General features: G+C 43.1%; 1 protein-coding gene across 1 annotated transcript in view; it reads left to right on the forward strand.

Annotated features, from left to right (window-relative positions):
* ATXN3 (ataxin 3) overlaps positions 1–26,072 on the forward strand; it is a 383,732-nt gene that overhangs the window by 77,262 nt on the left and 280,398 nt on the right. Inside the window, exons 4-6 of the mRNA XM_085626512.1 lie at positions 4,799–4,884; positions 9,236–9,302; positions 12,631–12,718. Of these exons, the coding sequence (XP_085482638.1) occupies positions 4,799–4,884; positions 9,236–9,302; positions 12,631–12,718 (241 nt within the window). The remainder of the gene's footprint in view (positions 1–4,798; positions 4,885–9,235; positions 9,303–12,630; positions 12,719–26,072) is intronic.

Raw genomic sequence — 26,072 nt, forward strand, 5'->3', positions numbered from 1 at the left:
CGAGGCTTCTTGTAAGGGCTTCCAAATCGGAGCACACGCTCGTGCGTGTCCTTTTTTTCCCCTCGCACGCTATTGGCCTTTGTGTGCGTCTTTCTAAGAAAGACAGCACGCAATTGGCCAAAGGCGGGTGCATGTCCCGCCTTCTCTCTCCCCTGGCCTAGGGAGCGAGCAGCGACCCCACACTGTGCCTGCTGCATTCGTTAAATTCTTTTAAGGAATGCGCGCGCGCACCACTCCCGGGCTTGTCTTTGCTGTGCTGTCCATACTAACCAATATCTTTACAAATAAGCCAAGTTTGTACGTTATTACCTCAGAGCCTGCAGCCGCGACCGGATCACCAGCTACTTAGGGTGACGCGCATGAATGCACCATTCTATGAAAGTAAATAAGATATTTGATACTTTGAAAATGAAGAACTCTCGGGACCGGCGGTTTTGGACAGAAAAGGAGTTGCGAAAACCAAAAACAAGAAGTCGATATCAATATAAAATGGTTTATTGTGAAAACGGCGTTCAAGAGACACTCCAAATTATCTTAAAATTATGAGAGACTTTCCAACTTCTCTTCATAACAAAATTGCTTATAAATATGTTACATTACTTTAACTGATCTATATAAATCTTCTTACCAGCATAAGCATGTTAATAACTATCACTGCTCATTCCGTTTTTTCTGTTGAAGACAGCTAACTATCTGGGTTTCTGTCGGTACCTTGTGTTACACAGTGCCTTTCTTTGGTATCTATGAACGCGAATTGCATCTGTAACAGACGTGGATGCTATGAGTCTGCGCTGTAAGCGGCTTCCTGACTGGATGCCGGCTGCCATTTTGTTTCCCCCTGACTGCGGCTCCTGAGTCTGCAGAGCCTGCAGCGTTTGCTGAGAGGTCTGGGACCTTTTCTACTCTGGGCTCGCTCTCTCGTTTGAGAGACGTGCTCACCTGTCAAAGGGAAGCCATGGAGGACGACGGGCAGCCGAGAACTCTGTGAGTTTTGGAATTGTAGCGCTTCAGGGAATAGATATGCACATAAATATTTGTGGTGTGCCAATGTATGGTGCAGCTTTCGGGCAAATGATACCAAAGCGCCTGGTTGATGTAGCCTTCCGCAATACAGTCATAAATGTAGGTTGGGTAGCTACATTTCTGTTTCCGTGGGCAATGTTTTAAATCCTAGGCTGCATTATAGCAACACTAATACATTCTGGAAGTTAGAGTTTTTATTAGCTTTTATTGACTTACTTTGATAACCACTCTTGGCAGCTATGTTAATAAACCCCAGGTCTGAAGTACTGACCCTAAATTGTGGATGTGAGGATGCGAGTTACATGACGAGGCAGGGTACCTGAGGTGAGACATGTGGTATAGTGAATAGGCAATTTGATATTCAAGTGACACAGGACTGTTGTCACGGCATGGAGGAATGTGATTTTGAGGTAGTAGTATAACGAAGGGCATCCAGTAAGAACATATTATGTTGTGTTAAGTTCGGATAGCTTTGTTTAATGAATTTAGACGGAGGGTACCTGAAGATTGTGTTATTTTTGAAGTTCTTGCTTTATTCGTGGCCCATTTTGATGCATTGTTGGATTTGCATCATTCTTCAGGTTTCACAGTTTAGTACATCTTATACATACCTCTGTTCAAGTGCTTTGTGCATGTTACGTTTATATTCACCCTTAATCGCTTATAGGAAATATGTGCAGTGATAATGGCATACTGTTCGTTGTGCTGACAAATGAATTTTTTGTGACATTCTAGTGCTGTATACACACATGACAGCTGCAGAGGGTGGCGAAACGGTGTTTTTCACAGTAGCGTGAAGCTTCTGTCTCTTATTTATTAAATGGTTTTTTATGATCATTAAATCAATAGTTTTTTTCATAACTCACACCTGATGCAGTGTTGTCATTGAAATGTATTATTTTAGTAAGCGATAGATGTTTTTTTGTCCTTATAACAGTTCACATTCTATACAAGTATTCCAGCCCATGTTTCTTAAAGAAGTGGTGCTTCCAACTATTCTAGTGTCAAAGATGTCGCGTTCGTTTAGCAAAAGTGGTGCACTTTCGGGGGCAAGTTTTCTAATTCTGTTCTTTGTTTTATTAACGACTTCATGTTCCTGCCAGATGGTAATTTTTTTCAGGGCCCATTATAGGGGCGAGTGGATCTATGTACGTCAAAAGAATTATGTATGGTTAAAATTAATGATCGTAGTATGGCAATACATTTTTAAAACTTTCATTAATAGACTGTAGACAGAGAGAAAAAACAGCAACATAATATTTTTTTTCGTACAATTGATTTCTTTGCTTTGATATTTACATTCTTGCAAGGCAAGTTTATCAATTCCTTACCTATGGGGTAAATACAGAAGTGTGGAATATTTGCAAAGGATCAGGGAGACAGGTCATGGATCTGCATTGAAGAAGAGGTTATTTGAGAATTTCTGGATGAAATGTAATAATAAAACTGGATGTTCACTAATAAGAGTTTAACTGAGTAGTATATTTGTAAGATCATACCATGTACGCTCTGAGGATGTACTGAGGTGTATGGATTAACTCTATTATACTTTCACTTTTATAACCCACCCACATCTAATATGTTAATTCTCCACAAACTTAAAAGTTGCATAAAAGTTTAAGTAAAGACAGAATAAAAATACTCCTAAAGGTGATTTGGAAAAATGGGTAATGTATAGATGGATCATCTTTGGATGGCAAACAATTTGAAGTTGTTCTGATGGAGCATATAAATGTATGTATTTTTAATCAGATGTTTCGTATAGTATTGTACTGTGCATAGCAGTGTGACCATTTTGGATTTGGCCCAACACCATCTGTGATAGAAAAAAATACATAAGTATTCTAATTCCATTCAGAGCCTGATGATAGCTGCTCCTTGAAGAGTACCGTTTCAACAATATATTCCTTCTGCAAACTGTGTTAACAATGCAAAGCTTTTCTTGTTCCCAAACTACTACATAGCTATATAAATAGATTTTTTCCTCCTTTTTATTTCATACAACCGAAAAATACAGGCCACCATCTCATTCAAACCAGTGAACTACCCCTAAATAGACATGTAACATATACTTGGTCATATATTGGGTAACTAAAATGCTTCTCACACTTCTTTATTATAACTTTTCAGCATGGTGCAGACTTCTGTACAGCACAGCTTAAAGACTTAGGCAAAGTCAATATCTCTGGCTAAACACTTATAAGGTCCCAAAGGCGAGACCTATTGGCTATGCCAATGCTTGTTTCATTATGCACGTGTTGCTTTATTCCATGAGGACCTTTTAGTTAACATTTATTTATCTGGACTCTCTTGAATGATATTGTTGTATTGATGCTGCAGTATTGAGTTTGAATATCACAGCCTTTACATTTCATGTTTTACAAACGAGAAAGGAAATTTGCCGGGGGGGGGGGGGGGGGGGTTATAGAAGAGCGCTTTACTCTGGACCCCGTAGATATCCCCTTACTGGACCGACCGCACACTCAGTCCATGTCTGGCACTTGGGTCACAAACAGCTGGGATGGGACCGTAGACTCACCCTGGCAACTCCATTGTGGAACTCCGAAAGGCTGGTAAATCTGTGGCAATCCAAGGGCTTTGATAAATGGGAACTTATTGGTATCTCCCAGATCAAAGATCTCTGGGTCAAGGGAGAAATTCTCCCTTTTGCCTCCCTCCAACAGTAATATCGCCTGGCCGCTACTGAGTATTATCGGTATCTCCAAATTCAGCATGCCTTGCACATTAACATCACCAGTAAGTCCCCACTTCCGGATGCCTCCCCCTTGGAGGATAGATTACTCGATGGCCACCTTCCAGACAAAACCATCTCCCTGATTTACAAAAAATTAATTAACAATATGGAAGATCCGCTACAATCGCTTAAGGAGAAATGGGTAAGAGACGGCCTAGAACTGGATGAGGAGGACTGGCAAGAGGTGGTCTCCTCCCTGGGGGAGGTGGCGGTCCAGGCCAGACTACGCTTAGTCCAGCTCAAAATTCTACACAGGATTTACACCACATGGCCATGCTTGGTCCGCATGGGCAGAAAGTGTAGACGTGGGTGTGGGGAAGTTGGCACTTTTATACACATCTTATGGGACTGTGTGTACATAGTCTTATTGGCCAGCCTTACATCGCACTTTACGGGAGGTACTTGCTATCGACCTGCTGCCCGACGCACGCAGATGATTCCTAAACCTCTGGGAACCCACGGACCTCACCTCTTACACTAAGCAGTGGGCAACTCTGGCACTAATGATTGCGAAAAGGAACATTGCACACGACTGGGGGGGCCCATCAATCGCCCACATTGGGAAACTGGGAGGAAGACTTAGATTGGTGCATGTATCGGGAGAAATCAGTCTATGTTGCCAGAGGGTGTCCCAGGAAATGGAACAGGGTGTGGGGGCCTTGGAACCAATCCAGAGGGAATATCTGTACTCCACCGACACCCTTGCATGAAACTGAGACTCTTGAGATCCCATGATTGTCTTATATTGTACAATGCAACCTGACTCCCTGTGACCTAATTCAGAAATCCGGAATATGTCTTCTCTCTTGCTCTTGAATTAATATGGTGAATTTTGTCGAAGATGTTAATAAAAAGAATTATAAAAAAAAAAAAAGGCAAATTTGAATTTGCGTAATAGTATTGCATTGCTAAAGTTTTGCAGTTGTTTTTGTCTAATGTTTTTAAAAGCCATGGTTGCTTTGTGTTACTCGTGTGTGCCAGATTTTAATACACTCATGAAAAAGCTACTTCTTTTTACAGGTGATCAGCAATGCCCTGGAAGTTTGGGGTTTAGAGTTGATACTCTTCAATAGCCAGGAATATCAAAGCCTGCAAATCAATCCCATGTAAGACACTTCTTTCAGTTCCTTCCTTTTATTTTGTAGAACCCTTGTGACTGTTGAAAAGATATGCTATGTGGGTTCAGGTGTTTAAATGGACTAGCAATACGTTTAAAGTCTTACATGAGAAATAAGGAGACTGCACCTTTTACACTTAGCGAGTACTGTTTGTTACATTTCATTATATAATTTGTCTAGTTTGCGACTAAGTTACAATAAAATACAACCAATAATTAAACATGGGAGTAAAAATTATTTTCTTATAGGCAGCTCTAATCGTCCCAGTTGTACAATTGCGATGTAATACTACATTTTGTTTAAAAAATGTGCATCGTCTTATTACATCTCTTGGTGCTTCCACTAGCAAAAGTGGCAGCAATTCATATTCCAATTTGTCAGACATTAATAGGAAAGAATTAGCCAAACATTTAGAACTGTACACTGATGCTAATGGGTATCATTACCTATGTGATTTTTACTTCTCAGATTATATATGTAAATTATACATGTTTGTAAATTATTACTGTGACATTTAGGTGTTACTCATTTTGCTTTTCTTGCTTGATTGATGTTTAAATATTGAAATCCGGGGGAAAGTATTTAAAACGTTGTATGTCCTCTCTGCATTTCAGTCTTCAAAATGACTACATTGATCGATATTGTACTCTTTTGAGTAGGATGGATTAGATTTGCACAAAAATTGAATCTTTTAGCTGTCATTTAAGCCACAAAAGAGGGTAGTTGGGCTCATCCTTATTATTCTTCCCAAGTTCTATTTCCCTTATTTTCTCTCTTTTAATGAGAATTTCATTAATGTAAAAATGTGGCCAAAGATTCTCCCAGCTCATCTCCATGAAGGTTCTCATTTTCTGGTTTCGCGCTCCAGCCTTTTCTGTTTACTTGTTTTGTAGAGCATGCTCTATAACATGAATTATGACACTGCAGCTTGTGTCCTCTGTAAATATTTTAAAAAGAATGTGTTTGAAGCATACTTTAGATTGAGTTCCAAAGTACATGCATTTGCATTGTGCAGGGATTAGAAGTCCTAGCTTTTTACATGGACGTGCAGTGAAAGGATTGGAAGGGGCTAGTTACTCTTGCGACTCCAGAAAAGGGGACATGCCTACGGGGAACTCGATGCTCTGTTTTTTCTGAAAAACGTATTTCTGCTTGTGAACACGATTGGGAAATGGCATAGATTTATCATAGAAGATATAAAGTACCAAAGACAGTTGCAATTGTTCCCAGTACATGGCTGAAGGTTTTGTTGGCGTGGAGATAATCTTCACAAAGGGATTATGCTTTTTAGGTCTTGTCTAGGCAGCGCTTGCGCTGTCTCTTCAAGACATGCTGTATTCAGGTATGGACTTGAAGCTCTGCCTATTTTCCGCCCATCTTTTCAATTGGCTCATGTTACTGTCCTTTCTAAATGGTTGCTTTTGATTCTTGAATAGGCTTAGTAGTCCCTCCTTAGTACCGCCTTTTCTCCTTATGTAACCTCCCATGAGTTACATGCATCGTTGCTCGGTATGTTTTATTCACAGTCTGTGAGCACTATTTTCTTATAGACTTTCTCCTGCCTGCCGCTGCAGGCAGGACATGCTCTCCCGCAACTGCTTTTTTTTTTTCTTTTAAGCTCTGTGACGTCACGCTTCAACTTTAAATAATATGTATATTTTTTCAATACGCTACACCGCACTGCAGATTTAACATGGTGGTCGTGCACCTTTCTTTTGTGATACGCGGTTTGCCTGAATCAAGTTTTAAAAATCCTTCTTTTTTTTGCAACAGCTGCAAAATGCAGTGTTTTAACTTTAACAGTGGTGCCCGTGCGCCTATTATCAGCAGTTCAACGTCGCCCGCTTTACCTACGTACGTGACCGCATTGACGCAATGTGCGTGCTTTGACGTAGGTCGCTCCAAGATCCCTAGAGCTCCTGCAGCCATGACGGAGAGCGGCAGAAGGTTTGTTTACTTTAGCTGATCCTTCTCCCTTCATCCGAACCTCTCTCCGAAAGCTTGTTGCTCTTGTTTTGGATTTCTTGTGGCAGCTTAATAGCATTGTCTTTCAGGCCATCTCCCTTATCAGTGGCACTGCTTTTCACTTTAACCCCTCTGCCCCCTTATGTTTCTTTGCGACTGCGATACATTCCTCAGTAAAGTTTTTTGTTTGTAAAAAGAAGTTGCTTTGCCAAACCATTTGTGAGTGGGATATACATTCCATCGCAGGGGGTTCACAGGATCTACATCATTCTGTAGCAGGGGATTCACAGGACCTGAACACAGGTTTGCAATAGTCAGACGTTGTTCATCCTTGCAAAAACTCCTCTTGTGCGTAGTTTAGCAGCGGTCCCGTGGCAGCTGCTTTAGTCTGAGTCAAGAGTTTCACACCATCCCTCCCTTTTCGCAGTGTGGACTGCAGCGCTGCCTGGCTACACATATTGGCACCCGAGAGCCTGCCCCCTCTGCCTCCCACAGGATTCTTGCTCCGCAATGGCTGTTGGTGATAGTGAGTAGTGACTGATGGGCATAAAGTTGGCACACTGCACAGTAAAAAATTGTGTTCTCTGCACCCCTTTTGTGAAGCCTCATTCGAATTACAACGGCGTTTTTTGCGTTAAGCACTACATCTGTTGTAACAGATTCATTTAGCTATAGCTTCCTTAGCTACCAGTGAGCGCAGCACTTATTGTTGCATTCACCTTGCAAAATGTGCCCACGAGTCAACCATTTGTGGTTTCCTGTCTATCTGCACGCAAATGCCAGAAGAGCTATGCCATATTTGTAGGGAAGTTGTGGTTTTCCTCAGCTTTGGATGAAAATGGCCTTCTGTGCCTCTGTTGATCATAATAAATGGAGGAACCGCACTTGCATGACAGGCCTAATCCTTGTTCTGGTTTAGCGACCCACAGCTGGTCTCAAAACAGTTAATGTTTAAAAGGAACTAAACGCATTCTCCACAGGTCTGTTTTTATGAAACAACAGTGAGACTGCAGCCTCTCTTCCTGTTCTTTTATTTTGCTAAATGTAACCCATGTTGACCATCAAGCTTTGTACAGGGAGTCTGGAACGGAATGTGTAAATGTTGCCGTAGAATGCCAGAATAAAGCTCCACAGTGCACTATTTTTACAACATTTTTATACTATGATTTCTGTGATGCTTTGTTGTTTTTTGCACACTGGGAGTGTTTTGTTTACCCATCTATAAATTCGAGCCACAATAGCGAATCACTTACTTCAGTAATGTGCTTAGGTACTGTTATTGCTCGTCTCTTGAAAATCTATACCTTTACCCACACTAGAATTACTTTTGTGGGGATGTGTGTCTAAGAGCTTGTGACGCTGGTGTATATTTCAATTAATAAAAGTATTGGCTTCTTGTTGCTGATTCAAAGCTTGCTTTGGTTCTGCCTCCAGCTATTATATATTCATGGGATGAGTTGGTGGTCTGTCTCTAGTTCCAAGGGGACAGATGTCAACATCACTTAACCCTCCACCACGTTTGGCATAAATCTTGGGCTGCCTGAATGGAGCAGGGACGGAAGGCAATGGAAAACATATTTTAAAGTGTCAGTCTATCAATCACCTTTGTGCATATGGCCGCATACTTGGTGCTACATACGATTTCCATCAGTTTTGTGCTATGATTTCTTTGACGTTTCGTTGTTTTCGCATGCTGTTAATGTTTGTTTACCCATCCATAAAATCGAGCTAGAATAGCGAACAACTCGCGTCACTGATGTGCTTGTGTACCGTTAATGCAATACTTTTACCCACATTAGAATTACTTTTGCGGGTGATGTGTGTGTAAGAGCTCCTGATGCTGGTGTATATTTCAGTCACTAAAAGTATTGACCTCTTGATGCTAATTCAAAGCTTGCCTGGTTCTGCTTCCAGTTATTATATATTCATGGGATGAGTTAGTGGTCTGCCTCTAGTTCCAAAGGGACAAATGTCAACATCAGTTAGCTTACAAGAAACAAGGCTGGCAGTAAAAGAGGCGCAGTTGCTGCCAGCATTGCTTCCCGTCAGCAACAACTATAGGTGCAAAGTTCATGCACTGCTTGCAGGTTTTCAAAACACATAAATAAAAGGCATTGTCATTTACAGTGCCAGTAGCTCAAACTCTGACAAATGCGAGACCTATTGCATTGCAAATGCTTGTTATTAATATGCACGTGATTTTACTTTTTAACAACCTAAATCCTATTAAAGGTACTCAAATTGCTATTTTTGGTTTGTGTATAGGGTACAACCTTTTTGTCACGAGGTATGGTGTTAAGCATGTTGAATTCTGTTCTACAGATGTTTACAAGATAGCATAATTTGCTGTCTGTTGTCTTCTTTCCCTGTCTAGCGATGAAAGAGCATTTATTTGTAATTATAAGGAGCACTGGTTTACAGTTCGGAAGATAGGAAAACAGGTAATGAATATTTTTGAAAAATGATTTGCTTTGTAATAATTATTTTAATATTAAGTTTCAACTGGTTTCTTCCTGTGTCATGGTCATTTCAATAAGGTAGGTTGTCTTTTCCATTGAGTGAACTTGGAAAATAATGGAAAGCTGAAGGAGTGCAATGTTTATGTTCCACTGACATTTATTAGTTATAAAGATGATTGAGCAAAGAGGTTTAATTAAATGTATTTGTTTTTATGTTGTATGTGTTTGTATCTACATAGCATAAGTCACAATTACAAAACAATTTCTAAATGTCACAATTAAAGAGCTAAGCAAATAAAATGCCTAGTTGTGAATGATTTTGAGCATAATTTACATTTTTTATAAATCACATTTTGCATTTTGAGAATAAGAATAGTAGTCATGTTATTAGTTTAAAACTTACAAATACTATCATAAAAATCATAGCTCCTTTGTGAGGCATGCTAGATTGTACAGCATTATAATAATTTAGGTTCCAGTGAATTAAGTTTTAATAGCTCATTCTCCACAGATATTCTGTAACTCAATTTTGCGCAACATGGACATTTTCTTAAAGTGCAAAAGTTGTAGTGATTCTTACTTACGATTGGTTTTAGCCAGCAACATCTATGAGTAAATTAAAATGTGCACACAATTGGATACTATAGGGTTTCCTGTGCTTTATTACATAAAATGCAATATTGCTTGTAGAGGTGAAACTCCATAACTCAGTAATATCTCTCCCAATCTGGTCCAGTGATTCCCAGACTCTCACTGTACCAAAGTGGCTTATTTGATATGGGCTAGGCATGGCAGCGGGGATGCATACATCTTTTACATTAACTCCTTTAACTGTTCTCTAATAATGTGTGTGGTTGCTTAAATTGATTTTCATTCTCAGAGAGTACTCTAAGAGTATATTTTGTGTGACAACTTCTGATTTTTTCCGTTTTATCTGAGTGGCATGGTCTAGGACAGGCACATTCATGGCCAAGGAGCTAATCTCCCTTTGCCGTCCAAACATACTCTTTGTCCAGAGCCTGCGTTCAATGGCTGGGTCAAGTCTCAGTAACCTCCAACCTCTCAGTCCTGCTGAATAGTAACAATTGTTTCACACCCACTCACTTGTTTGGAGGAATATGTATCAGAGCAAATTATGGAGGGTAGTGACTGTTCTTGTGTCTTCCTTGTACCACGAGGTAAGAATTCTTCTAGACCTCATCGGTACCCAGTCTTAATCATTAAAAATTAACTCAGTTCAGTAGTATCTGCTGTGTAACCCTGTGTCAAGAAATGTGTCCATCAGGGGAAACTCATTGGCTTACTCTAACCACTCTAATCATGGCCAAATCAAGGACAAGGATGATCCAAAGAATTACGTCACAATTGAGCAAGAGAGAGGCTATGCAAATTTGTACTGCCTTCTTGATTCTTTGTAGGATATCTACAACACCCAATAAAAAAGATCCCCTGCTATCTCCTTTTGGCTCAGCTCCTCACCAAATCATTCTGACATACGTGCCAGTTTTTGCACTAGACCTCCCAATACCTGACCTGCTGGCACTGACTTCTCCAGTACTGAACGTTCTGAAGTTTATTCCAAGATTGGGTTCTGCTTACTTTCTGGGCTTTTCCAGGGCTTTCTGGACTCTTGGAGAATACTCCAGTTGACTAGACCGCCAAGCTACCGCTGAGGAAGAAGCTGCATTGGCAAAACTGAATTCCATAATGCACAGCTATACTAATATGAACAAGCTTCCAATAAAGAGGTAATTTTATGTTCTGAACAAGTCAGAATAGCCTTTCGCAATTAGAAGCTGATTGTTCACGTAGATCCTGAAAGGGAAACATTTAATTGTTGAATTCCCCTCTGAGGTTTCAACAAAGAAAGTACATAAACTACCAAGGTGGGCTCTGCATGGAAAAAGCACCATCCACATTATAGACTATACTTAACCTGTATAGTAGGTGCTAGTGTAGCATGCCAAAGTTAAATAAAGCTGTATGTTTCAACAGGGAAATTGACACTGAAGACTTAAGAAAAATGTGCTTACACTGAACAGTTAAATGTAGTTATAAATCAGGCAAGTATTGGGACTGCACTATCTGACAAACCCATTGGCTGAGTGGGACTTGTGATCTTCAGAGTGCATAACTCTGTTGTAGTGTGACTTCACATGACATACTCAAAACCATCGTTCCATGATGTGGTCTTGTGGCAACCAACTTCAAGAGATATTATGTAAAGAGTGGTGAGTTATTCGCAGATGTTATTTACACTGGCATTAGGCACCTGCTGTAGAAGCTAACCCATACAGATCTTTACATACATTTTCTCTCATTCTTATTTGTTTGCTTAATATTTAGAGTACTTCACAGCAATAGCTTCAATGTACCAAAACAACTTCATACAACTTACATTTCAGAAGAATGACAATACTATGTAGCACAGGCACAGAAACCAAGCCACCTACTTGTACTCTGTAAATTAGGTAGACTCATCTTGCATATGGCTCAACAAAACATTACAAATTGCAACCAACTGAAATGATAAATATTTTGTTCCTGTTTATTGAAACCATACAACAGTGCCAGTAACCAACTTTGTCAAAAGAACCGCTTGATTAACGTCCTTTACTACTTGTGCTTCCCTATTGACGCATACATATGTCATAAGTGTTTTTCTGCATGCCTCTAGAGGATGGAGCACAGGTGTAAGTGGTTGTCTGTCTTTGTATGTGTGCTGTGCGTGCATGCACACATTTATGTCATGATCAGATTTGATGTAAAAAATGTCTATAGCACTGATGCACCTAAAAGGTATTAGAATAATTTGCATAGACCAGTTGCAAAAGTTACCATATCATCATCTTTGATGACCCAAGCATTTGATAGGTTAGAACAAAAAGCAAAGGTTACAGAAAAAAATTCTAATGAAAAGAGGCAAAAGGTAGGTTTCACTTACAAATAGACATATTACGTAACAGACGTCCCAAAGTGTGGTCCAAACATGTTTTCATATGAACACCGTGCACCCCTGTGCAGGTACTTTTCAGACTTTTAGTGATAATAATAAGCTGTAACACACCTCAGCCATGAACCCAGACAATTCATACACTAGCAACTCCAATATCAAAAAATTGAGTTGCTCCCTCTACGTCTGCTCTTTTTATTGATCTCTTGTATATTCGTGTTAAATTTGCTGTCTTCGTACTGTGTCCCCGTTTGGTTGTTAGTTGGTATTGCTATGCCAATAATACATGTTTGTATGTGAATGTAATATTGGTCCTCTTGCTTCAGCATTAATAAAATATTCTCTGCATTCTTTCAGTGGTTTAACTTGAATTCTCTCTTGACGGGTCCAGAGCTAATATCAGATACTTACCTTGCACTTTTCTTGGCTCAGCTACAACAAGAAGGTAATATGATAACTGTGCAGCTAAACACACAGGAACCAACATAAAGTATTGCCACCTCTGGTAAAATTTAAAATCAGACATGATGTGTTGCAATTCTGGATATGGTCGCTTGATGGAAGTTGAGTATGTCAGCTAGGATTGAGCTTGGTAAACTGTTCTGCCATCTATTTAGTGTACCTGCTAGGTATACATAACTTTGAAGTTAAATAAAACACTTCTACAGGAAAGCATCTGTATACAAAGGTGTTCGTGTTGTGCTCCTCCTCAGTAAAGAAGCTCAAATATACAAAATATTGATAATCTGCTAAGTACTTCGTAGTAAGAACCCCACAAGTGAAGCTCTGGAATTCCATTAAATCCCATCTAGAGATTATCCTACTATGTTCTAGTTTAATGTTCTATCCTGGACAAAATGTAAACACAAGTATATAAAACACAACACACTGTCTAGCCGTAAAGAAAAAGTAAAAATCAAAGAAGCACAAACTAAAAAGAAGAGAAAATAACATTATACATAAACATTGCAAAAGAGTCAATTTTTTTACATACTGCACAACATATATCTAAAAATAGTTAGCCCGTCAACCTGCACAATCTTTCCTAACTAATAATTTATATAATCCCTCAACCATGCTGGCAACCTGCTGACTCTACCTTCATCCTTCGAGTTAAAGCCTTTCATAACTCGACCCATAATAACTTTGGTACTATCCCTTCTGTCTTGATTAGTTGTCCCTATTCTTGACTAGCTCCAGATATCATCCATATCTTCATTTACAGCATTTCTTTTCACATCGACTGTGGTGAAAAGTATGGTACCACATAATCCAACTGTCCTATCTTTTCACATCTTGGGGCCTGACTTAGAATTCGGCAGACAGCTTACTCCCTCATAAATATGACAAATATCCTGTTGCCATATTACACGGGCATTATATCAAGCGGCATTTGTAATACGGCAGATGGGATATCTGTTACGTTTGTGATGGAGTATCCCCTTCGACAAACTCTAAATTAGGCCCTTGGCTTCTTCAGTAGCACTTCATCACCCACCATATACGATCTTTCTTTAAAGTGAAAGTTCTTTAATATTATGATTTGCACATCTGTTGGTGCTTTTTACATATTCCTAACCAGATTGAGTTGAATTTAGACCCTGCTATTCTACCTCTCAACCTGGTGAAAGGGGAAACCCAAGGAATGGGGGGATGTCTTGGGGATTAGAGTCCCACAATATTTTCTTAAGAGACTCCCTGCTTGCCGCTGCCCTTTGTGTACTACTTTTTGCAATCCTATTTATTCTCTCTGCTAATCCAGGCCTGTTGTGAATATAAGGGCGTCATGTGATGCCCAGCATCCACATCAGTCTAAAACTCTAATTTCTGCAGAGCTAAAGCACACTTCAGTGTCCATTTTAATGGTCTTTGACATGCCATTCTTTGTAAATTCTTTATTTAAAAACTCAGATATTACTCTAATAGTCACAAAACACACTTCACTGCGACCCATTTAGCTTTGTAGTCCTCTAACACGACCATGAATCTCTCTGAGGCTAAGAGCAAATCAGATGGTCTAACTATATCCATTCTTAGTTTGAACCTCAGCTGATCTGGGACATTGGCTGGAGACCCTAAGCATTCTTAAAACTCCTGCTTTGCCACAGCTCACACATTGCAGGTAATCCCTCACCAAATTGTCCATGTACCATCCATTCTGGGCCATCACTATCACTCGCTTATTCCGTCCTTTGTCAGATTCTTCTCTAAATGCCCGTTGTATGCGAGATTAGCTACCTTTTCTCTGATTTCCAAAGGTGGGACTTTCCTCAACACATTTACAAAATGTGTAACTCATCTTTAACATTCCAAAACTCTTTCTTACTATCTGACAATATTTACTTTTTGATCAGCCATACATATATTTATTCAGTAGTTTTTGTTTTAGGGCTGCTAAACCCACACAAGGTGACAAAGTGCTCTGCAATAAGTTTCATTTACATAAAATATCTTGTTATTCACTTTAGTACAACAGAGAAATTCAATCAGTCAAACAAGTCAATAGTATAAGATAAGGGGAACAGGCTGAGAGTAGTGAATTTATAGGAAGAAGAAGGATGCAGAAATGGTAAGGCAATGATCCGCCTGTGTTGGATTGAAATTAAGACATGTCCAGGCCTGAGTAGGGTGTGATTGAAACAGGTGTTATGTTAAACTTCAGCAAAGATGAAGATAAGGCTCTGTTAATAGAGAGGAAAAGAAACATGGAACTATTAAATTCAATTTAGTGAATCATCTTTAAGACTGGTTTGGAAAATTGTTAGAGATTTACAGCTCTACACATCTGGTAGGAGATGTGCAGTGCTGCTAATTATACACATTGTTCATAGTTCTGAAGTGCAAATTGCTATTCTGTAAGCTTTACTGCACAGTCAGCACATATTAATGCAAACAGGTGCTCCTTCCGTGGCTATGAGACCTAAGCTATGTTTTGGCTTTGGAACTAGTATAGTCCTTACCTAAGCATGTGCTTCTCCACATTAGATCATAGTCAGCACAGACTGACTAAAACAGGCGAATCTTGGGTTGATGGGACATTGTTATCAAGTGGAAGGACATTATTATAAGAAATAATTTGGTAGTAGATAGGCGCAAGGTTCTAAATTAGAGTTTTATTAATTCAAAGGTACTTATTTTAAATCCGCATTTGGACAGCATCCCAAAAAATATCATGCACACAGTTTCTTAGTGATTTTATAAACCTGAAAAACACCTGTTAAAATGGATTCAGAATTTCCCTTCCAGACATGCCCACTCCTGCTTTTTTAGGTCCTGCCTACCAGCAAGCTTTTAGCTGTCTGTAGGCTTGTTGACCATACCAAAAACTTGTATGATGTCCGAATGAAGGGGCACAGCATCAGCAGTCCCCTCAAGCTTTACTTTACAGTATAAGAGGTGTGTTTTAAAACTAAACTGAAGCTAAATGTTTTTCTAAATTGCACTTTGTCTCCTGTCTTGAACAGTAGAATTCTCCTTTTATAAATTTTACGAATGCTAGAGAGGGTCTTCTTCTCTTTTACCTGTCATAAGAAGGGTGATAGAGAGGGTTTATTTTTTATTTATTTTACAGAGTTTTATATAGCTCGAACTTGACCCGAATCGGGTATCAGAGCGCTTTACATAGCACCAGTTGCATTACATGAGGACACATTCATTTTTGTTAGGCACGGAGAGATTACGTGATTTGCCCAGAATCACAGGATGTTCAGTGTCATTGCCGAGACTCGAACCCAGTTCCCCAGATTCGAGGTTGACCGACCCATGCTGTTAGGCTAACTCTTTTCCTGATTGGTTTACACCTGGTTAGTACATGTAATTTATTCATAAGTCCCTTGTAAAGTGGTATTCCATATACCCAGGGCCTTCAAATCAAATGCCTCCACTGGGCCTGCAGCACTGCCTGTGCCCCCCAGAGACACAGCCCCTCAAACCCGTCTCAGGCCCGCCACTACAGGGCCAGCATGCTCAGTTTACTGCCACTTTGACTTGGAATTTAAAACCACCTGCCAAGCCTTAAACTCACCTTTTATTACACATAGGTCTTGCCCCCTAAGGTAAGTCCTAAGTAGCCCTATGGGCAGGGTGCTGTGTAAGTAAAATATGCCTTTGTGTGGCATGTTCTGATTACTTAGAGAGCAAGTTTTAGGATGTGTTTTCAACGTCAGTTTTTTAAAATGTTTAAAGTAAAGTAGACTGAGCAGGCTTATAGTTTTCTGTTTGAGGCATGTGCGTCTGTAGATACACATGCTTGGCATAATCCTAGTTTTGGGTTTGGATGTGTGCATGTTGTTTTTCTTCTAAGAGTCTTTTGAGTCACTAGTTGTCTGACTCTGTCTCTTACTGGCAATGCTCATGGTCATACACTCCATTGTTAGAGAGGGATTTGACGTGTGCTCTTCTGCTCACCTTTGTGCTGCGCTTTTTCTCAGTCCATACCTGCTTTCTGTCAGTATTATCACTCGCGGTCCACTCTCATCTGTTGACGCCTTCATTTCCGTCAGAGCGACTCTCATTGGCTATGGCCCTGTGTGGGCCTTCGGAGTTTTACTTTGGTTTTCAGGCATTCCCCCCACTCCATGTCCACTCAGTGATGGAACGGACACCCTTTTGTTCCTGTCCTCGGTGTCGCGCTAAGTATCCTCGCACCGATCTCCACCAGGTCTGTAATCTGTGCCCCTCCCCTGAACACGACGAGACCAGTTGCGAGGCTGCCACCACTTTAGGTCCAAGAAGACTTTACAACACAGTTGACGTCTCGAAATGTCTTGAAGGAGCACATACGTTTTGGACACAAAGACATCCAAGAAGAACATTACGCACAGGCGTCTGCTGGGGATGAAGGGAACTTCTCCCCCGATGACAGCTCTAAACTTCAGATGCAAGATCTACCCCCTGCTCAACCAGCACTGTGCCCCCACCACCTTCACATAGACCCCAGCAAACCACCCCAAATGGTCGACCTCCCGTTCAAGACTGACCTAAACATATTGCTGGGCCGCCACTGCCTTTTGGCCCTGGTTGGCACCGACCATCGTCTTTGAACACGCCCAGCCCTAGCTGTGCATCGAAGGAACCCTTGAAGCTGCCTGCTTCGGTGCTGATCACTCCTGTATCAGTTAAGTCTAGCTTTTGGAGCTGAAAATTTCGGCATCGAAACACCGGCCACCGTCGGCACTGAAACCTGCAGCGTCTGACCCAAGATCTTAGGAGCTGAAAATATCTGCGTCTGAGTCCAGCAAAACCGCCCGTGGATCGGGGTCTGCAGACAAAGACTGCAGGAAGAAACAGACATTCGGCAGAAGCATATTGTGATGACCCCGACACAGGCCGCATAATTACTCGATCTCCACACACTGGTGGTCAACGGTCCAAAAGGCAGCTATCTTTTGGAGAGGCTTTGGACTTTTTAACTCCGCCCAAACAGAAAAAGAAGACCGACAATGCCACAAGTCCTCTACACATTAGCCCACCTCTGATGCTGGTTTCCAATTGCTCTCCTTCACCACCTGCTTCACCAGCTTTCCCTGCACCATATTCACCAGAAGGGTCAACTCATTCTGACATGGGGGGGGGGGGGGGGGGGGGGGGTGGGGTGGAGAGGAATGATGAGTGGGATTGCTATGGATATCCCACCAGAAGATGTCCCATGGGATACTTATGACACTGACCTATTTCTGATACAGACCCTGTTCTGTACCCTCCAAAGCCATCTTCTCAGATGACACTACCATATATCACAACTTCATTGGTAGGGTTGCCACCTTCCATAAGGTACAACTACACAATGAACCCCTAGAGGAACACTTCCTATTTGAGACACTTTCTTCTACACAGTGCTCTGCACAATACCTACCAGTACTAAATGGTATGCTCCGGTACACCCCTGACATATTCAATGACCCTTTAAGATCTAGTGTGATAACACCAAGGGTAGACGAAAAATATAACATGTCCCCTAATGACCCTTACATACGAGGTCAGCTTCCGCCAGACTATTTAGTGGTAGCAACTGCATGCAAAAGAGCCAATTCTCAAACATCTGGCGAAGCCCCTCTACCAGACAAAGCGAGCAAGAAAATAGATGCAGCTGGAAAACGGGTAACCGCACAATCCATTAGTCACTGGTGTATCGCAAATACCATTGGCCTTCTCTCTAAGTATGATAGAGCCCATTGGGATGAAATGAAGGAACTTCTCCAATACCTCCCAAATGAACACAAACAATACAAACCTATCAAATAGCCTCTGAGGGAATATTGATTTTCAGCACCCCTATATGTTGTATCCTCACCTGTAGGAAAGTGCTCCTTTTTTGCATGGTTGCCCCCCACTTTTTGCCTGATGTTGGATGCTTCTTGACTAAGTGTGCCCTGGTTTCCTGCTAATCATGTACCCAGGGCCTGTGTTCTTTCCCCAAAACCGTACCTTTGCACCCACATTGACGACACTCTGGCCTACATACAAGTCCCATGTAAAAGGTACCAAGGGCCTTGAAGCCTTGAGAAAGTCTTTGAGGGCTGAAGCATATATTATGCCACCTTCAGAGACTCCTCCTCTGACCCATATACACTGCCAGTGCAGTCTGTGTGCCAGGGAGAGACTCTAAAATTACAAGGCGACATGGCACACATCCCTGTGTGCCATTTCCACCAAAACACTGCCTGTGGCATAGGTCAGTCATCCCTCTAGCAGGCCTCACAGCCCTAAGGCAGGGTGCACTGTATCACAGGTGAGGGCACAGTGGCATGAGCCCTGGGCCCCGGCATGAGCCCTTGGCCCCTACAGTACCTGTGCTGTTCACAGGCATGGTTAGTGCAGTAAAGCCATTTTAAAACCATGGGCTGGGAGTTTGGCACCCCAACTCCACAGCTCCATGATGGCTTTAATGAAGACTGAGAAAATTGGTATCAAACCTCTCAGCCCATTAAACTCACACTGATGCCAGTGTTGGATTTAATGCCAAATGCACTCGGGGCATCTTGGAGATGCCCCCTGAAAAACAACCTAATTCTAGTGTCCTGGGTGAGTGGCTGTTCGCCAGCTGCCTCTCCCAGACATGTTTCTGGGCCCCCAGGTAGAGAGCCTCCCACTCTCTGGGTCCTGAAACAAAGCACATCCTGGGCAGAGGTGTCATGCCTCCTCCCCCAGGATGGGCAGGGTCCACGAAGGGGAAGCTTCAAAGGCTTGCTGCCTTTTTAAGCTGACCCTGTCTTTCGTTACTCCCAGCAACTGGCCCCCACCGGTTCTGACCTCCACTTTGGGAGGTAGAATCGGCGGGAGAACCAAGATAGGGGGACAGGTGTGCCCACCTTTGCCAACTCCACCCCTCAGGTGAAAGAGGCGAGGCGAATCACACCTCTCAGTCCCCGCCATCTTTAAGATGGGGGACCCACCCAACCAGAGAGAGGCTTATGCCCCCCTCGCACTGTAGGGAGGCCTAATGGGGGTGTACCCACCCCAAGGTAGGGACCCATTGGCCCCGACCTGTACCTACCTGAAACACCCCTAAATTTAGTATTTAGGGTTGACCCCGAACCTTGCCTCCTCAGATAAGCAAGAAGAAGAAGAAGAAGAAGGAGGACTGGAGTGACGTGCTGAAGGCATAAGAGGAGGACACCAACTGCCTTGGCCCCTAGCCCTACCAGCCTGTCCTGACCTCGACCTGCTCCAGCGGAACCCTGGCGTGTCCGGCAGCCCCCCAGAACCCCGAGGACCTGCCCTGTCTCTGGCTCCGGCTGAATCCTCGAGTCTGCACCACTCTGCACCTGACGCCTATGGCCCGAGTTAGAGTGGCCCAACACCACGAGGAGGTCCCCCAGCGAACTTGACCCGGGATCTGGTGATCTGCACCCTACCTCTAGCCTCCTGATGACGCCTGCAGCCTCTACCCGAAGGGTCCCCCGACCGGAGCTGGTAAGGAAATCTGATGGCTGAAGACACCCCTGCACCCAACTCCTCACGGCCTTTGGTGGCCCAACCGACGGTGTCCGGGCACCCCCTTGCATCACAACTTACCTCTCCAGCCGGTAGTCTCCTCCAGGAGCCTCCCTGCTGAGTCTGCAGTCTTTGTTCCGACCGGAGAACTTCTATTGAAAACAACAGGGCACCCAATGCCAACTCAGTACCCTGCACCCTGCTGCCCCTGTGCCCGCTGTAGGTGAATCTTGTGTGCTAACTCTGATCCCCCTTTGCCCTGAGCTTAACCCTAGCAGCTTTGCTCCCACAACCCAGTGGCTTGCATGAGAACAGTATCCAACCGAAGGCCTCCTAGCCCCTCTTGGCTAACATTGGGCCTCAGCACTCGGCACCCGGCCACCCTAGTGCCACAGAGGGTGTTTTTGGAGTGCATTCTTGGCACTGGGGGAACCCTTGTTCTAACCCCAGAAGCTCAACTTTCAAAAACGATTGCTTACCTGCAAACAGATTTTCTCCCATAGGATTGCATTGACTGTTTTTTCCTCTGAAAAAAGGTTTAAGTGTTGAGTTGTGTTTGTATGAAAACCCAAGCAACTTTGTTTTAATGAAAAAGTGGTTTACTTACCTTTGTCTAGGAAATGTTCCATTATGATATCTAGGCATACCACACTGAGTAGAAAAAGTAATCCAAAAGTAGTCTCATGGTAATCACAAAGTAATTACAACATGATGTCAACTGTCTTCAAACGTTTTACAAACCTGTAACAAAGCCAATTTCATCCAGCTTGCATATTTGTATCCACCTGATTTGGAAAGTACAACTTTTCTTACCTCTACCAAGTCCTGCTTGGTTCTAAAAATAAAATACAACTAAAGAAATATTTTTTATACAAACAATTTGTCTGAGTTAAGTCTTTGAGTGTGTGACATCATTTCTTGCCTGAGTGTGTACAATAAATGCTTAACACTACCCTCTGCTAACGTCTTACTGCTAGCCCACACTGCCACAAATGCAGAATAAGTTGTCATCTACTTTTTATCTCTAAGCTTTTGGGGATCCACTGGACTCTGTGCACACTATACATTATTTTGATATAGCATATACAGAGCCAGCTTCCTACATCAATGCTGCAGATACCGCAACTAGGGTAATAAACTCCAGTGTTTGGCTTCAGGTCTCGGGTTTAAACCTGAGGTACATCAAAATCTACTAGCCCTCTCATTTGATAGGGAACATTTGTTTGGCCGTCAAGTAGATACATTATTAGAAAATACACTGAAACAGCCTAAGACATGGGTTCACTGCAGACACCCTCACATTGTGTCTCCTTTTGCAGCCCATCCTACTGTGGAGGGTCCAAAACTACCTCTCCTGAGACCTCCACCTCATACCCGCTGCAACAACCTTAAACCTTCTCCCCTAGATGATAGTGTTGAGGCTCTTATTGGGATAACGACTCCAAATGCAGAGGCAAGGGTGGATTCACCAAACCATCCGCCACAACCACCGCACCCGACTTACCTCTTCTTCTCCCTGATTACACAGTACCTGTCTGGGGTCGTCTACAAGGGTTCTTTCCCACCTGGTGAAACATCACCTCCGAACAGTGGGTGTTTGATATTATCCAACCTGGTTTTTGTCTGGAGCTCACATCCACACCTCCAAACATTCCACCACGCAAACACAGACTTTCCCCCAACATCAAAAGTTGCTCAGGGAAGAAGTACAAGCAATCCTCATAAAAGGAGCTATAGAACCCATTCTACTCCCAACGGTGCACAGGAGTCTACTCACCATAGTTTCTTATTTCCACAAAGGACGGGTCCCTGATACCAATATTGGATTTCAGAACCCTAAACTATCACATTCTCTCCGAGCTCTTTCACATGGTTACTCTCCAAGATGTCATTCCATTATTACAACAAAGCGACTTCTGCACTCTACCTCAAGGATGCCTACTTTCATATTTTTATTAACCCGGCACATCACTGGTATGTAAGGTTTGTAATAAACAGTCAGCATTATCAGCTCAAAGTGCTCCCTTTCGGGGTCACTACAGCGTACAGGGTTCTTTCTCAAATGTCTCACGGTAGTAGCTGCTTACCTGCGCAGACCAAGCATAAATGTGTTTCTCTTCCAGGGGATACTCCTCAATAGTCATAAGCACTGAATAATCCCCGCCCATGTGTGGGATCCCGGAGCATATAGAAGTATACATATATATATGTGTTTGTTGGGGAACCACAAGTACCTAGCACTCCCACGACATACATATATACATGTATATAAACATATAAATATGCAGCCTAACACAATTCCAATAGGGCAATATGCCAAAATTACATAGGTTTTTCTTGTACAAAAAATAATCTTACACATAAACTCTGTTAAAGAGAACATACACTGTAATAGTGTCATACAAGAAAACCTTTTATTTTTAGAAAAGAAAAGTAGGTAAAAGCAGGCAGTTGGCCCATAGGCTGCATAGATGAATAAACATTACAGTAAAAAACTGGCACCTTACCGTTAAGGCTTCCATGAACTTGGACACCGTGCCTTTAAGACCTCCAGGAACCCCTCTGCTCCCATCATGCACCACAGGTGACCGTTAGGACAGCTCTTTTTTCTGGCTCCTTCTGTGAGGATCCTGGAGCTTGAGCTCGACAGTTTTTGATTATCTTTATTCAGAAATTGGTTTTTTTCTCTCACTATTCGACTTTATTGACTGCTGGTTGATATTTATTTATGTTTTCCGGCATTTTAACAGACTTTTTTCTGTCAGAATGACAGCATTATTCCACAATTGTCCATCTTGTGGTAAAAACATGGCTAAATCTGACCCACACTCAGTGTGCATGATGTGTTTGCCATCTTCACACAAGCCAGATACTTGTAATTATTGTCAGCAGTTTTCTAAACGAACTCTTCCGGACAGAGAGAGGATTAGACTCCATGCCTTGCTAGAGAGAGGTAAAAGTCATTGTGAAAGTGCCCTTGGGAGCGGCCAAGGCCCATCTTCTCTTCAGGAACATTGAAAATGGAGAAGATCAACCTCTCCTGAGTCCAGAAAGAGACCGATCCCTGACTGCTCGCCATCGAAAAAACAACCAAGACACTCATCAGCGTCGAGGGACAGATCGCCGTCGAGACGACAACATTTTCCGTCGCACAAAAGTAAGTCGACGTCGAGACATACTTCGGGCTCAAAGTATGCTGGTCCTGAGAGACCTGACAAGCACCCGTCGACATCGAAACATCCGTCGATGACGAACACTCAGCCACCTTCTAGGAGGTCGGTGTCGAGGGGTTCACCGGCGAAGACCCTGCCGAGAGCTTACCGACTGTTGACGTCGAGATCTCCGTCGCAGTCGAGGCGCTCACCGTCGAGGAAATCGCTTGAGGCGATCAATGTCAAAATCTCCGGTTCGCCTGCGAGGACGTTTGACGTCGATGACGACGCCGAGATCAAGGAGACGAGAATCCTCCATCCGCCAAGAAAGTCAACGTCGAAGACAGCACAGACGGTGTCGTCCAGGCATCGGTCGACGCAGAGAGACAAAACTCCTGTGGTTGCCTCTGAGCAGGTTGCAGAGGAGGCAAGGTCGACGTTGAGGGTCTCCAAAAAGAACCCCGAGAAGGTCAAGGTCCCCATCCCCCCCCGCTGCACAAAATCACGGGAGCTCGCTCGCTCGGATCACACTTCCTCTCCCAAGAGGAGGAGGTGAAGATCTCCAATGTGGTCAATATCCACCAGATCTTCTATCAGGAAATATTCCCCAACTCTGTCTGCAACACTGCCATCCAGAGTTTCTCCGATTGACGACATCTGAACCTTCAGTGACGTTCTCTGCAGAGGGGCCAAAAAGCTCAACTTCAGTATGTCGGTCCCGACGGTCTCCACATCCGTTATATTCGAGACTCTGCACCATCAATCGTCGACCAGGCCTCTACTGCCTTTAGTTCCAGGCCTCATAGAGTCTGCCATGCAGACTTTCTTAACCCCTGCCACAGTGGCATCTCGTATTGCCAAAAAATACAAGGCACCGACTCAAGACCCGGTTTTCCTGCGCTCAGACCCTCCTCCAGACTCGGTCATGGTGGCGGCGGCCAGAAAGGCACACACTACTGCATCTTCCTCGTCAGTTCCTCCAGAGAAAGATAGCAAGAATATGGACTCCCTGGGTAAGAGGATGTGTAATACCTCGGCCTCTGTGATGAAAGTGGCCAGCGCTTCAGCTCGCCTAGGGAGGTATGATAGGTCTCTGTGGGACTCCCTTGCCAGATTCACAGAAAAACTCCTGAAAGAAGACCAACAGGACTTTCAGGAGATACTGTGGCTTTGTGGCGAACTAGGTTAGAAGTGCGGCTGCAGACTCAGCTGATCTGGCCGCCCACGGTTATTCACACGGTATCTGATCCAGACGCTCGGGTTGACTCCGTCTCACAGGCCTGAAGCCAGATGCCCAACGGAGAATTGTCAACCTTCCGTTTAATGGGCCTTCGCTGTTCGGTTCTCACGCGGATGATGAGATGGCCAAGATGAAGACAGAATTGGATACTGTGAAGGCCGTTGGTTTAGAGAAGCGAAAAGAATTCAGGAAACGCTTCCGCCCTTATGACAGACGTTCCTCCCAACAGAGGGTTCAAACCCCTCAGTGGTCATCCCAAAATCAGCAAGAGCAGAGGTCTCAGTTCCATCAATGACGACATGGTAGAGGAAGAGGAAACAGGCAGCAGTCAGCCAAACAATGAGCAGAGGCTTCCTCCGTGCCCGTTAGCCACTCCGGTAGGAGGAAGTGTCACTTTTCATCTGGAAGAGTGGAGATCCATAACAAACGACAAATGGGTGCAGAGTATTGTTCAAAATGGATACTTTCTGAGGTTCAAAGGCCGACCTCCATCAATTCCACCTCAAAGCAGATCCAATCATCATCATCTTCTACTTTTGCAGAAAGAGGTGGACAGTCTTCCACAAAAAACGCCATAGAGGAAGGTTCCGAAACAACAGCAAGGATAAGGAATGTACTCTCGTTACTTCCTAGTCGAAAAAAGAGGCCCAGCAAGAGAATACAGACCTATTCTAGACCTATGGCTCTTGAACAAGTTCATCCGCAAGGAAAAATTTCTGATGTTGGCCCTACACCAGATTTTTTCACATCTACATCAGGGAGACTGGATGTGTGCTATAGACTTACAAGATGCCTACTTCCATATTCCAGTGTCCAGGAGGCATCGCAAGTTTCTCCGTTTTCAAATAAACCGTCAGCATTTTCAATTTCGAGTACTTCATTTCGATCTCAAGTCAGCCCCACGAACGTTCTCAAAGTGCATTGCGGTGGTGGCAGCATGTCTACGCAAATGCAAGATCTTCATTTACCTCTATCTGGACGATTGGCTACTAAAGAGTGCCACCCCTTCTCTGCTTCAGAATCATCTCAACTACTGTCTTCACTTGTTGAACATGCTGGGGCAACTTCAAGAAATCGGTCCTCAACCTGACACAGAGAATCCATTACCTGGGCGCCTCGCTGGATACAGCGAAGGCAAGCATGTGTCCTTCGGAGGAGAGGTTATCTTCAATCAGTAGCAAAGGTCGCGATCTCCTCAGTGCAAGTCATCCCACAGTCAGACAGGTTTAGTCACTGTTGGGATCCATGGCCTCTTGCATGTTCATCGTCCCCAATGCCAGATTGAACATGCGTCTTCTGCAGCAGTCTCTGTAAGACCAGTGGATGCAAGTCTCAGGTCATTGGGAGGACCGTGTGACCCTACCTCAGTCTGCCAAGGACTCCATCAGATGGTGGATGAAGCGGTCACACCTGCTAAAGGGAGTCCCATTTCATCAAGACATTCCCACTCAGACTGTAGTCACAGATGCTTC

Source organism: Triturus cristatus, chromosome 9 (genome assembly GCF_964204655.1).
Source record: "Triturus cristatus chromosome 9, aTriCri1.1, whole genome shotgun sequence".
NCBI classification, from domain to species: domain Eukaryota; kingdom Metazoa; phylum Chordata; class Amphibia; order Caudata; family Salamandridae; genus Triturus; species Triturus cristatus.